This window comes from Bufo bufo, chromosome 7 (assembly GCF_905171765.1).
Source record: "Bufo bufo chromosome 7, aBufBuf1.1, whole genome shotgun sequence".
Taxonomy (NCBI): Eukaryota; Metazoa; Chordata; class Amphibia; order Anura; family Bufonidae; genus Bufo; species Bufo bufo.
The window spans coordinates 232,515,034-232,529,879 of NC_053395.1; the positions used below are offsets into that span (position 1 = coordinate 232,515,034).

General features: G+C 50.3%; 1 protein-coding gene across 10 annotated transcripts in view; it reads right to left on the reverse strand.

Moving 5' to 3' along the window:
* MYLK (myosin light chain kinase) overlaps positions 1-14,846 on the reverse strand; it is a 156,897-nt gene that overhangs the window by 93,266 nt on the left and 48,785 nt on the right. For all 10 annotated transcript variants that reach the window (XR_005780541.1, XR_005780540.1, XR_005780538.1 and 7 more), the window contains exons 7-8: positions 12,888-12,906; positions 10,535-11,949 (exon numbers count right to left, since the gene is read on the reverse strand). Coding sequence is in view for 5 of the 10 variants with exons in the window: in XM_040440698.1 (XP_040296632.1) it covers positions 10,535-11,949; positions 12,888-12,906 (1,434 nt within the window). In the remaining 5 variants the exon portion in view is untranslated. The remainder of the gene's footprint in view (positions 1-10,534; positions 11,950-12,887; positions 12,907-14,846) is intronic.

The window sequence follows — 14,846 nt, forward strand, 5'->3', positions numbered from 1 at the left end:
AATTGGGGGTGTTCATTTGGGGAGCAGAAGATGGATCTTCTCATCACATGGGGGGAGCAGCCGCGAAGAAGACAGCAAATAGTACTTCACAAACAGTGTCTCAGCCACTAGAGGGCCACATTAACCTCAATATATTCCTGCCACTAGAGGGCGACATTAACCTCGATATATTCCTGCCACTAGAGGGCGACATTAACCTTTATATGTTCCTGCCACTAGAGGGCGACATTAACCTCGATATATTCCTGCCACTAGAGGGCGACATTAACCTCGATATATTCCTGCCACTAGAGGGCGACATTAACCTTTATATGTTCCTGCCACTAGAGGGCGACATTAACCTCGATATATTCCTGCCACTAGAGGGCGACATTAACCTCGATATATTCCTGCCACTAGAGGGCGACATTAACCTCGATATATTCCTGCCACTAGAGGGCGACATTAACCTCAATATATTCCTGCCATTAGAGGGCGACATTAACCTTGATATATTCCTGCCACTAGAGGGCGACATTAACCTCAATATATTCCTGACACTAGAAGGCGACATTAACCTTTATATATTCCTGCCATTAGAGGGCCACATTAACCTTGATATATTCCTGACACTAGAGGGCGACATTAACCTTTATATATTCCTGCCATTAGAGGGCGACATTAACCTTGATATATTCCTGACACTAGAGGGCGACATTAACCTTGATATATTCCTGACACTAGAGGGCGACATTAACCTTGATATATTCCTGCCACTAGAGGGCGACATTAACCTTTATATATTCCTGCCACTAGAGGGCGACATTAACCTTTATATATTCCTGCCACTAGAGGGCGACATTAACCTCGATATATTCCTGCCACTAGAGGGCAACATTAACCTTTATATGTTCCTGCCACTAGAGGGCGACATTAACCTCGATATTAAATAAATAGTAGTGGGGCACTCTCTATAGTAATGGGATCTTTATTGATGATGGAGTAAAAATATTAAACAATAGATAGTATTCCGTAGGTCAAGGATATAATAGGTACAGATTAAATAGCAGCAATAAAAAGGCAATAGTAATATAATCAACTAAGAGTAGTCACTGACTCTAGACTCATCTGCATATAAACACAATAAAGACAATAAAATCTAATAAAATATAAATCCCAATTGACAGTGTTAATCTCTGAAACTAACAATCTGTAAAACCTCCGATGTTTTGAAATAATCGCAATAAAACAATCGACCAGATATGATATACAAATGATAAAACAATCGGCCAGGTGAAGTATTCGATAATGTGAATATTCGATAGTAGAATTTACTGGTAAAGTTCGGTGGTAAAAAAATCGCAGGAAGATAAAACACCAAGTTCTTCCAAGTGATAAAACATGTGCCAGGTATTGTTCGATTTTAAGCACAAATGAAAGTTAGTAGCATATGGAGCGGCGTCCCACTCACTCAATGCAGACAGCGGCGTCCCACTCACTCAATGCAGACAGCGGCGTCCCACTCACTCAATGCAGACAGCGGCGTCCCACTCACTCAATGCAGACAGCGGCGTCCCACTCACTCAATGCAGACAGCGGCGTCCCACTCACTCAATGCAGACAGCGGCGTCCCACTCACTCAGTGCAGACAGCGGCGTCCCACTCACTCAGTGCAGACAGCGGCGTCCCACTCACTCAGTGCAGACAGCGGCGTCCCACTCACTCAGTGCAGACAGCGGCGTCCCACTCACTCAGTGCAGACAGCGGCGTCCCACTCACTCAGTGCAGACAGCGGCGTCCCACTCACTCAATGCAGACAGCGGCGTCCCACTCACTCAATGCAGACAGCGGCGTCCCACTCACTCAATGCAGACAGCGGCGTCCCACTCACTCAATGCAGACAGCGGCGTCCCACTCACTCAATGCAGACAGCGGCGTCCCACTCACTCAGTGCAGACAGCGGCGTCCCACTCACTCAGTGCAGACAGCGGCGTCCCACTCACTCAATGCAGACAGCGGCGTCCCACTCACTCAATGCAGACAGCGGCGTCCCACTCACTCAGTGCAGACAGCGGCGTCCCACTCACTCAATGCAGACAGCGGCGTCCCACTCACTCAATGCAGACAGCGGCGTCCCACTCACTCAATGCAGACAGCGGCGTCCCACTCACTACGTGCAGACAGCGGCGTCCCACTCACTCAGTGCAGACAGCGGCGTCCCACTCACTCAGTGCAGACAGCGGCGTCCCACTCACTCAATGCAGACAGCGGCGTCCCGCTGTGTATCCAACAAGATGCGATCGCTTACTTTTAAAAGGAATTAACACAACTTTACCGGGAGGTCTTGAATGGACTTCGCGCCCTCGACACGGTGTACCTTCTTTTAGGAATCAGGGTTCCGGACTCAAGGGCTGTTTGTTTGATTTGAATTCCGCGCCAAACCTCTGAATACATGTGGTCTTGTGGTGGAACCAGATATCATCCGTGCAGCAGAAGTTTTCTTAGGCGGTTCGATATTTCATGCAATAATGTCCATGCCTCCTCAGTCTATCGGTGTGCCATCCATAGGATGGGGGTAATACCAGACGCGTTTCGGGGTTTTAGAACAGTGACCCCTTCATCAGTGGTTGACATCCCCCTATTCATGCCCCTCCTTTATAGTGGTCAAAGTTCGTAAGAAAAACCTGGCTTGGAATACATTTTTCGAATGTCCCTGGGTCTCGAATTTTCCCCAAAAAATCTTCCCATATATCTATATATTGGTAAAGTTTTCAAATGTGTTTGATAGTTTCTGAAGAATATTAGATGGGGCTTCAACTATCAAACACATTTGAAAACTTTACCAAGGAGAATCTTCTGTGTACAGCGAGAATAAACTGACAGTTCATGCACAATTAGTGGGGTTTTCCATATATTTTATCTTTTTTACATTATTATAACTTAGATTAGATTATGACCATTATTTTTTAACTTTTTTTGAAAAAACGCACTGGAACCGCATTGAAAACGCATGCGACACCGGTGCGTTTTTTATATTATATGATCTCGAAGTTGATGTAGAACAACTGTATAAAAGGTTTTCCGTATGGCAAACTGCCAATAATTGGTTTTTCTCTTTTTATTTTTTACATTTAATAAATATCCTATTTATCGTATAATGTGTCAAATATATATATACATATAGTTTTCATTCAGTCAAACCAATCGGCCAGTAAAACTGTGGATAATTAGATGGACGCTCCCATTTATATATAGATATATGTGAAGATTTTTGGGGAAAATTCGAGACCCAGGGACATTCGAAAAATTTATTCCAAGCCAGGTTTTTCTTACGAACTTTGACCACTATAAAGGAGGGGCATGAATAGGGGGATGTCAACCACTGATGAAGGGGTCACTGTTCTAAAACCCCGAAACGCGTCTGGTATTACCCCCATCCTATGGAAGGCACACCGATAGACTGAGGAGGCATGGACATTATTGCATGAAATATCGAACCGCCTAAGAAAACTTCTGCTGCACGGATGATATCTGGTTCCACCACAAGACCGCGTGTATTCAGAGGTTTGGCGCGGAATTCAAATCAAACAAACAGCCCTTGAGACCGGAACCCTGATTCCTAAAAGAAGGTACACCGTGTCGAGGGCGCGAAGTCCATTCAAGACCTCCCGGTAAGGTTGTGTTAATTCCTTTTAAAAGTAAGCGATCACATCTTATTGGATACACAGCGGGACGCCGCTGTCTGCATGGAGTGAGTGGGACGCCGCTGTCTGCATGGAGTGAGTGGGACTCCGCTGTCTGCACTGAGTGAGTGGGACTCCGCTGTCTGCACTGAGTGAGTGGGACGCCGCTGTCTGCACTGAGTGAGTGGGACGCCGCTGTCTGCACTGAGTGAGTGGGACGCCGCTGTCTGCATTGAGTGAGTGGTACGCCGCTGTCTGCATTGAGTGAGTGGGACGCCGCTGTCTGCACTGAGTGAGTGGGACGCCGCTGTCTGCATTGAGTGAGTGGGACGCCGCTGTCTGCACTGAGTGAGTGGGACGCCGCTGTCTGCACTGAGTGAGTGGGACGCCGCTGTCTGCACTGAGTGAGTAGGACGCCGCTGTCTGCACTGAGTGAGTGGGACGCCGCTGTCTGCATTGAGTGAGTGGGACGCCGCTGTCTGCACTGAGTGAGTGGGACGCCGCTGTCTGCACTGGTGAGGGGGACGCCGCTGTCTGCACTGAGTGAGTGGGACGCCGCTGTCTGCACTGAGTGAGTGGGACGCCGCTGTCTGCACTGAGTGAGTGGGACGCCGCTGTCTGCATTGAGTGAGTGGGACGCCGCTGTCTGCATTGAGTGAGTGGGACGCCGCTGTCTGCATTGAGTGAGTGGGACGCCGCTGTCTGCATTGAGTGAGTGGGACGCCGCTGTCTGCATTGAGTGAGTGGGACGCCGCTGTCTGCATTGAGTGAGTGGGACGCCGCTGTCTGCACTGAGTGAGTGGGACGCCGCTGTCTGCATTGAGTGAGTGGGACGCCGCTGTCTGCATTGAGTGGGACGCCGATGTCTGCATTGAGTGAGTGGGACGCCGCTCCATATGCTACTAACTTTCATTTGTGCTTAAAATCGAACAATACCTGGCCCATGTTTTATCACTCGGAAGAACTTGGTGTTTTATCTTCCTGCGATTTTTTTAACACCGAACTTTACCAGTAAATTCTACTATCGAATATTCACATTATCGAATACTTCACCTGGCCGATTGTTTTATCATTTGTATATCATATCTGGTCGATTGTTTTATTGCGATTATTTCAAAACATCGGAGGTTTTACAGATTGTTAGTTTCAGAGATTAACACTGTCAATTGGGATTTATATTTTATTAGATTTTATTGTTTTTATTGTGTTTATATGCAGATGAGTCTAGAGTCAATGACTACTCTTAGTTGATTATATTACTATTGCCTTTTTATTGCTGCTATTTATTCTGTACCCATCATATCCTTGACCTACGGAATACTATCTATTGTTTAATATTTTTACTCCATCATCAATAAAGATCCCATTACTATAGAGAGTGCCCCACTACTATTTATTTAATATTCATATTTTGTCAGACTGGGTGTCGTCTGCCAGTGGGAGCACCTCTGAGAGATCCCTTCTCACTCTAGTGCGACATATCTCTGTATTTTATTAAACTCGATATATTCCTGCCACTAGAGGGCGACATTAACCTCGATATACAGTCGGGTCCATAAATATTGGGACACGGACACAATTCTAACATGTTTGGCTCTATACACCACCACAATGGATGTGAAATGATACGAACTAGATGTGCTTTAACTGCAGACTGTCAGCTTTAATTTGAGGTATTTACATCCACATCAGGTGAACGGTGCAGGAATTACAGCAGTTTCCATATGTGCCTCCCACTTGTTAAGGGACCAAAAGTAATGGGACAGAATAATAATCATAAATCAAACTTTCACTTTTTAATACTTGGTTACAAATCCTTTGCAGTCAATTACAGCCTGAAGTCTAGAACGCATAGACATCAGCAGACGCTGGGTTTCATCCCTGGTGATGCTCTGCCAGGCCTCTACTGCAACTGTCTTCAGTTCCTGCTTGTTCTTGGGGCATTTTCCCTTCAGTTTTGTCTTCAGCAAGTGAAATGCTCAATCGGATTCAGGTCCGGTGATTGACTTGGCCATTGCAGAACATTCCACTTCTTTCCCTTATAAAACTCTCTGGTTGCTTTTGCAGTATGCTTTGGGTCATTGTCCATCTGCACTGTGAAGCGCCGTCCAATGAGTTCTGAAGCATTGGGCTGAATAGGAGCAGATAATATTGCCCCAAACACTTCAGAATTCATCCTGCTGCTTTTGTCAGCAGTCACATCATCAATAAATACAAGAGAAGCAGTTCCATTGGCAGCCATACATGCCCCCGCCATGACACTACCACCACCATGCTTCACTGATGAGGTGGTATGCTTAGGATCATGAGCAGTTCCTTTCCTTCTCCATACTCTTCTCTTCCCATCGCTCTGGTACAAGTTGATCTTGGTCTCATCTGTCCATAGGATGTTGTTCCAGAACTGTGAAGGCTTTTTTAGATGTCGTTTGGCAAACTCTAATCTGGCCTTTCTGTTTTTGAGGCTCACCAATGGTTTACATCTTGTGGTGAACCCTCTGTATTCACTCTGGTGAAGTCTTCTCCTGATGGTTGACTTTGACACACATACACCTACCTCCTGGAGAGTGGTCTTGATCTGGCCAACTGTTGTGAAGGGGGTTTTCTTCACCTGGGAAAGAATTCGTCGCTCATCCACCACAGTTGTTTTCCGTGGTCTTCCGGGTCTTTTGGTGTTGCTGAGCTCACCGGTGCGTTCCTTCTTTATAAGACTGTTCCAAACAGTTGTTTTGGCCGCGCCTAATGTTTTTGCTATCTCTCTGATGGGTTTGTTGTGTTTTTTCAGCCTAATGATGGCTTGCTTCACTGATAGTGACAGCTCTTTGGATCTCATCTTGAGCGTTGACAGCAACAGATTCCAAATGCAGATATCAGACTGGAAATGACCTCTGGACATTGTATCTGCTCATTGTAATTGGGATAATGAGGGAATAACACACACCGGCCATGGAACAGCTGAGAAGCCAATTGTCCCATTACTTCTGGTCCCTTAACAAGTGGGAGGCACATATGGAAACTGCTGTAATTCCTGCACCGTTCACCTGATTTGGATGTAAATCCCCTCAAATTACAGCTGACAGTCGGCAGGTAAAGCACATCTTGTCCGTATCATTTCACATCCATTGTGATGGTGTATAGAGCCAAAAATGTCAGAATTGTGTCCATGTCCCAATATTTATGGACCTGACTGTATTCCTGCCACTAGAGGGCGACATTAACCTCAATATATTCCTGCCACTAGAGGGCGACATTGTCCTGTCCCTGTGTATAAGGACAGGACACTGTACGCCGCTCCCTGTGTATAAGGATAGGACACTGTACGCCGCTCCCTGTGTATAAGGACAGGACACTGTATGGCGCTCCCTGTGTATATGGACAGGACGCTGTACGCCGCTCCCTGTATATAAGGACAGGACGCTGTATGGCGCTCCCTGTATATAAGGACAGTACGCTGTATGGCGCTCCCTGTGTATATGGACAGGACGCTGTATGGCGCTCCCTGTGTATATGGACAGGACACTCTACGCCGCTCCCTGTGTATAAGGACAGGACGCTGTATGGCGCTCCCTGTATATAAGGACAGGACACTGTATGGCGCTCCCTGTATATAAGGACAGTACGCTGTATGGCGCTCCCTGTGTATAAGGACAGGACACTGTATGGCGCTCCCTGTATATAAGGACAGGACGCTGTACGCCGCTCCCTGTATATAAGGACAGGACGCTGTATGGCGCTCCCTGTATATAAGGACAGGACACTGTATGGCGCTCCCTGTATATAAGGACAGGACGCTGTATGCCGCTCCCTGTGTATAAGGATAGGACACTGTATGGCGCTCCCTGTATATAAGGACAGGACGCTGTACGCCGCTCCCTGTGTATAAGGACAGGACGCTGTACTACGCTCCCTGTATATAAGAACAGGACACTCTACGCCGCTCCCTGTGTATAAGGACAGGACACTGTATGGCGCTCCCTGTGTATAAGGACAGGACACTCTACACCGCTCCCCGTGTATAAGGACAGGACACTCTACGCCGCTCCCTGTATATAAGAACAGGACACTCTACGCCGCTCCCTGTGTATAAGGACAGGACGCTGTACTACGCCGCTCCCTGTGTATATGGACAGGACGCTGTATGCCGCTCCCTGTGTATAAGGATAGGACACTGTATGGCGCTCCCTGTATATAAGGACAGGACGCTGTACGCCGCTCCCTGTGTATAAGGACAGGACGCTGTACTACGCTCCCTGTATATAAGAACAGGACACTCTACGCCGCTCCCTGTGTATAAGGACAGGACACTCTACGCCGCTCCCTGTATATAAGAACAGGACACTCTACGCCGCTCCCTGTGTATAAGGACAGGACGCTGTACTACGCCGCTCCCTGTGTATATGGACAGGACGCTGTATGGCGCTCCCCGTATATAAGGACAGGACGCTGTACGCCGCTCCCTGTATATAAGAACAGGACACTCTACGCCGCTCCCTGTGTATAAGGACAGGACACTCTACGCCGCTCCCTGTATATAAGGACAGGACACTGTATGGCGCTCCCTGTGTATAAGGACAGGACGCTGTATGGCGCTCCCCGTATATAAGGACAGGACACTCTACGCCGCTCCCTGTGTATAAGGACAGGACACTGTATGGCGCTCCCTGTGTATAAGGACAGGACGCTGTATGGCGCTCCCCGTATATAAGGACAGGACACTCTACTACGCTCCCCGTATATAAGGACAGGACACTGTATGGCGCTCCCAGTATATAAGGACAGGACGCTGTATGGCGCTCCCCGTATATAAGGACAGGACACTCTACGCCGCTCCCTGTATATAAGGACAGGACACTGTATGGCGCTCCCTGTGTATAAGGACAGGACGCTGTATGGCGCTCCCTGTGTATAAGGACAGGACACTCTACGCCGCTCCCTGTGTATATGGACAGGACGCTGTATGGCGCTCCCCGTATATAAGGACAGGACGCTGTACGCCGCTCCCTGTATATAAGAACAGGACACTCTACGCCGCTCCCTGTGTATAAGGACAGGACACTCTACGCCGCTCCCTGTGTATAAGGACAGGACACTCTACGCCGCTCCCTGTATATAAGGACAGGACGCTGTATGGCGCTCCCTGTGTATAAGGACAGGACACTGTATGGCGCTCCCTGTGTATAAGGACAGGACACTGTATGGCGCTCCCTGTGTATAAGGACAGGACGCTGTATGGCGCTCCCCGTATATAAGGACAGGACACTCTACTACGCTCCCCGTATATAAGGACAGGACACTGTATGGCGCTCCCAGTATATAAGGACAGGACGCTGTATGGCGCTCCCCGTATATAAGGACAGGACACTCTACGCCGCTCCCTGTATATAAGGACAGGACACTGTATGGCGCTCCCTGTGTATAAGGACAGGACGCTGTATGGCGCTCCCTGTGTATAAGGACAGGACGCTGTATGGCGCTCCCCGTATATAAGGACAGGACACTCTACTACGCTCCCCGTATATAAGGACAGGACACTGTATGGCGCTCCCAGTATATAAGGACAGGACGCTGTATGGCGCTCCCCGTATATAAGGACAGGACACTCTACGCCGCTCCCTGTATATAAGGACAGGACACTCTACGCCGCTCCCTGTATATAAGAACAGGACACTGTATGGCGCTCCCCGTATATAAGGACAGGAAGCTGTATGGCGCTCCCCGTATATAAGGACAGGACACTCTACGCCGCTCCCTGTATATAAGGACAGGACACTCTACGCCGCTCCCTGTATATAAGAACAGGACGCTGTATGGCGCTCCCCGTATATAAGGACAGGACACTCTACGCCGCTCCCTGTATATAAGGACAGGACACTCTACGCCGCTCCCTGTGTATAAGGACAGGACACTGTATGGCGCTCCCCGTATATAAGGACAGGACACTCTACGCCGCTCCCTGTGTATAAGGACAGGACACTCTACGCCGCTCCCTGTGTATAAGGACAGGACACTGTACGGTGCTCCCCGTATATAAGGACAGGACACTCTACGCCGCTCCCTGTGTATAAGGACAGGACACTCTACGCCGCTCCCTGTGTATAAGGACAGGACACTGTACGGTGCTCCCCGTATATAAGGACAGGACACTCTACGCCGCTCCTTGTGTATAAGGACAGGACACTGTATGGCGCTCCCCGTATATAAGGACAGGACACTCTACGCCGCTCCCTGTGTATAAGGACAGGACACTCTACGCCGCTCCCTGTGTATAAGGACAGGACACTCTACGCCGCTCCCTGTGTATAAGGACAGGACACTGTATGGCGCTCCCCGTATATAAGGACAGGACACTCTACGCCGCTCCCTGTGTATAAGGACAGGACACTGTATGGCGCTCCCCGTATATAAGGACAGGACACTCTACGCCGCTCCCTGTGTATAAGGACAGGACACTGTACGGTGCTCCCCGTATATAAGGACAGGACACTCTACGCCGCTCCCTGTATATAAGGACAGGACACTGTACGGTGCTCCCCGTATATAAGGACAGGACACTCTACGCCGCTCCCTGTGTATAAGGACAGGACACTGTACGGTGCTCCCCGTATATAAGGACAGGACACTCTACGCCGCTCCCTGTGTATAAGGACAGGACACTCTACGCCGCTCCCTGTATATAAGGACAGGACACTGTATGGCGCTCCCTGTGTATAAGGACAGGACGCTGTATGGCGCTCCCCGTATATAAGGACAGGACACTCTACGCCGCTCCCTGTATATAAGGACAGGACGCTGTATGGCGCTCCCCGTATATAAGGACAGGACGCTGTATGGCGCTCCCCGTATAGGACGCTGTACACACACTACAGATCTTATACCTTTGCACTGGAACACCACTTTGCTGCCTTCAGACACCTCCAGATTGGATGGAGCCAGGTCAAAGTTTGGTGCTTTTCCGGAGCCCGATGTCTGCGCCTCTAGCGCCCCCTTCCGGTTTCTATCATACGCTCTCTGGGTCCGGGGCGCCACGTGTTCCACATTGTCACGGTTCCCAGAGCGGCCACGGTCAGTGTCCGGCTGAACCTTCACAGACTTCAGGGTGATGGTGCTGGACGATATCTGAGGAGTTCCTGCAGGAGCTGTGGACGTCTTCTCCACACCCCCTCCACCCTCAGGACTCCGTGGAGCCCGCAGCTTCGGGTCCGCACTTTCCTTCTCAGATGATTTAGGAGAAGTTGGGGAACTTTTCTTCAGAGAGATGCTCCTCACTGACTGGCAGGATGGACCTCTGGTCGGCTCGGCTCTGGCTGCAGGGCGATGCGTGCTCTTCAGACATGGTTCTTCAGGTGTAACGCGAGACGTCTTGGGGTTGGAGTCGACTGGAGACAAAGTCTTCCTGATGGAGCTCAGAGAAGTCTCCATGGTAGACACATGTGGCGGATTCTTGGAGGTTTTGGCTAAACCCTGCGGATGAAGAGCGCTACAGTCACCGGTCTTCTCTGGCCATTTAGGACCAAGCTCCATGGCTGCTAGTGGAGCAATGCTCTGCAGGATCTCAGCAGAAGACTTTTCCTTAGAGCTTGTGGTTCCTCTCACTGTAGACTGAGGTCTGAGGTCTGACTCTACGTTACTTGTGTACCTGGAGGCGACGGTTCGCGCCTCCTTGTTGGCTCCACCTGGGGTCTCTTTTGGAGGCAGTGGGGGTCTTACCGATGAGGTGACTGTGGGGGTCTGCGAATCCGTGGAAGAAGGCTTGTCCTTTACGGACTGCTTGGCAGGTTCTCTACCAGGTGAAGACGATTTGGTCTTCGACTCTAGCATGGCCGTGTATCGGGAGACTATGGATGGGGAATCTTTGGCAGAACTTGTGGCCTGAGGTTTTTTGTAGGAGCTGCTCTTCACGGACCCATCAGACCCAAGCTCTTCACGGACCCCACGTATAGATCCCAGGATGTCCGTGCTCAAAAGGGGCGAAGCTAAGCCTCTCTCAAGCCTTCTCGGAGACTCAGTCTTAGCGCTGGTCAAACGAGATTCCGAAGACAAGGAAGACATGGAAGAAACTAAGGACGTGGAAGACGCCGAGGATGTGGAAGACGCTGGCGGTACATAAGGCGTTCTGCTGCAACGTTCGTTAAACTTGTCTTTTCCACAACTTGGTGACCATTTACTGATCTGGACAGGATCGGTCGGGCCTGCAACCCCCTGAGGGCTCCGGGTGCCATCTGTGCCCACCTCTGAGCTGACCGCCATCTTGTTTGTAGAAGTTCCAGGGGATCCAAGATCTGACGAAATTCTGAAAATAAATAAAAATATAACAAGCTCCGATCATATATAAGTGGGTGATGACCACAACATGATGGAAGAGCAGCAGGGGTGGAGTTCAGACTACCTCTGACTCCAAGAGATAGGGCAGCCCATCAGTTATGTTACTGATCAAAGCAGAGATGCAGTGTAAAGCATGGAGAGACAGACCAGCCTGATCCTCTGATGAGACAGAGTGGATTTCAGACTCCTAAAGACAATGCAACTAAGCTGGAGTTACTGATCCCAGCTGTAGCCTAACGGAGCAGAGCTGCAGTGTAAAGCATGAAATAGTTAAAGGGGTTTTCCGAGATTTTGATACTGATGAGCCATCCTCAGGATCGGTCAAAGGTATCTGATGGGTGGGGGTCCTGGGGGTCGATCAGCTGTTTGAGAAGGCAGCGGTGCTCCTGTGAGTGCCGTGGCCTTCTCCCTGCTTACCGAGCACAGCGCCGTACACTGTATAGTGGCCGTGCTCGGTATCGCGCTCAGCTCCATTCACTTCTATAGGGTTGAGCTGCTCCTAGGCCACGTGACCGATGAATGTGCCGTCACTGGACTACGAAAAGCCGATGGAAGGACGCGGAGCTCACGGGAGCCCCCTCAGACAGCTGATCGGAGGGGGTCCCTGGTCTCTGATGAGAAAGATGGTGGATTCCAGACTGAATCAGACCCCACAGATCAGAGCTGTGCCCTAGAACACACCAAGCACTGAAGCCGGTACATAGCGGTATATATATATCGCCCCACAGCCGCGTCCAGCGCTCCTCGGACGATCTCTCCTATAAGGGTACTGACTGGACTTTGCAGCCTGTGGTACTGGTCAGTGGTCTCAGTGCCACGTCCAGCGGCTGCAGCTGTAGATTATAACAACTATAATGATCGGTTGACTTACGGGACAGCAGCCACAACGCGCAGTGTTCTACGTACCCGTCATTCCGGTCACATCCTGTAAGAGAACAGAAACGTCATCAGTGCATGGCGCCTGTACCACGCCGCTGACCGGTCACGTGGACCTTCAATGAGGCATCCTGCAGCCACCCTAGGTCATATCAGACACCAAAAGTATGTGACCCCATTGTAACCGGTCAGCATAGCCATGTAAACAGAGCGTGGACCCCCCGGGGGAGGCGTCCATTACAGATTATACCTCCCACAGCCGAGTCCCTGGCACACGATGTAACCACGTACATGGAACGTATCGTCTGATTATTAGGTCTAATCCGTTTTTATTTCTACAGGGGCGGCCATCTTGCCAAAGTTGCGAATAGCATCAGAAATATGCTTTATAGCAGCCACATGAACCATAGAAGCCTGTAGTCTGGAGAGAAATCCTGGACTTCTATTAGAAAGTCTAGTGGACATCGCTCCGTGACCTTTCTACAGATGTAACCTTTGATACTTGGGCAAATATTGGGGGCATGCTCTGTGATCTGTGCAGGAAGGAGGGGGGGGGGGGATAGCTGTGACCACCACTTACTGACCTCTATGGGGGAATATTGGGGGCATGCTCTGTGATCTGTGCAGGAAGGGGGGGGGGGGTAGCTGTGACCACCACTTACTGACCTCTATGGGGGAATATTGGGGGCATGCTCTGTGATCTGTGCAGGAAGGGGGGGGGATAGCTGTGACCACCACTTACTGACCTCTATGGGGGAATATTGGGGGCATGCTCTGTGATCTGTGCAGGAAGGGGGGGGGATAGCTGTGACCACCACTTACTGACCTCTATGGGGGAATATTGGGGGCATGCTCTGTGATCTGTGCAGGAAGGGGGGGGGGATAGCTGTGACCACCACTTACTGACCTCTATGGGGGAATATTGGGGGCATGCTCTGTGATCTGTGCAGGAAGGAGGGGGGGGGGGGAGCTGTGACCACCACTTACTGACCTCTATGGGGGAATATTGGGGGCATGCTCTGTGATCTGTGCAGGAAGGGGGGGGGGATAGCTGTGACCACCACTTACTGACCTCTATGGAAGAATATTGGGGGCATGCTCTGTGATCTGTGCAGGAAGGGGGGGGGATAGCTGTGACCACCACTTACTGACCTATATGGGAGAATATTGGGGGCATGCTCTGTGATCTGTGCAGGAAGGGGGGGGATAGCTGTGACCACCACTTACTGACCTCTATGGGGGAATATTGGGGGCATGCTCTGTGATCTGTGCAGGAAGGGGGAGGATAGCTGTGACCACCACTTACTGACCTCTATGGGGGAATATTGGGGGCATGCTCTGTGATCTGTGCAGGAAGGGGGGGGATAGCTGTGACCACCACTTACTGACCTCTATGGGAGAATATTGGGGGCATGCTCTGCGATCTGTGCAGGAAGGGGGGGGGGGGGATAGCTGTGACCACCACTTACTGACCTCTATGGGAGAATATTGGGGGCATGCTCTGTGATCTGTGCAGGAAGGAGGGGGGATAGCTGTGACCACCACTTACTGACCTCTATGGGAGAATATTGGGGGCATGCTCTGTGATCTGTGCAGGAAGGGGGAGGATAGCTGTGACCACCACTTACTGACCTCTATGGGGGAATATTGGGGGCATGCTCTGTGATCTGTGCAGGAAGGGGGGGGGGGGGGCTGTGACCACCACTTACTGACCTCTATGGGGGAATATTGGGGGCATGCTCTGTGATCTGTGCAGGGAGGGGGGGGGGATAGCTGTGACCACCACTTACTGACCTCTATGGGAGAATATTGGGGGCATGCTCTGTGATCTGTGCAGGAAGGGGGGGGGGGGATAGCTGTGACCACCACTTACTGACCTCTATGGGGGAATATTGGGGGCATGCTCTGTGATCTGTGCAGGAAGGGGGGGGGGGTAGCTGTGACCACCACTTACTGGCCTCTATGGGGGAATATTGGGGGCATGCTCTG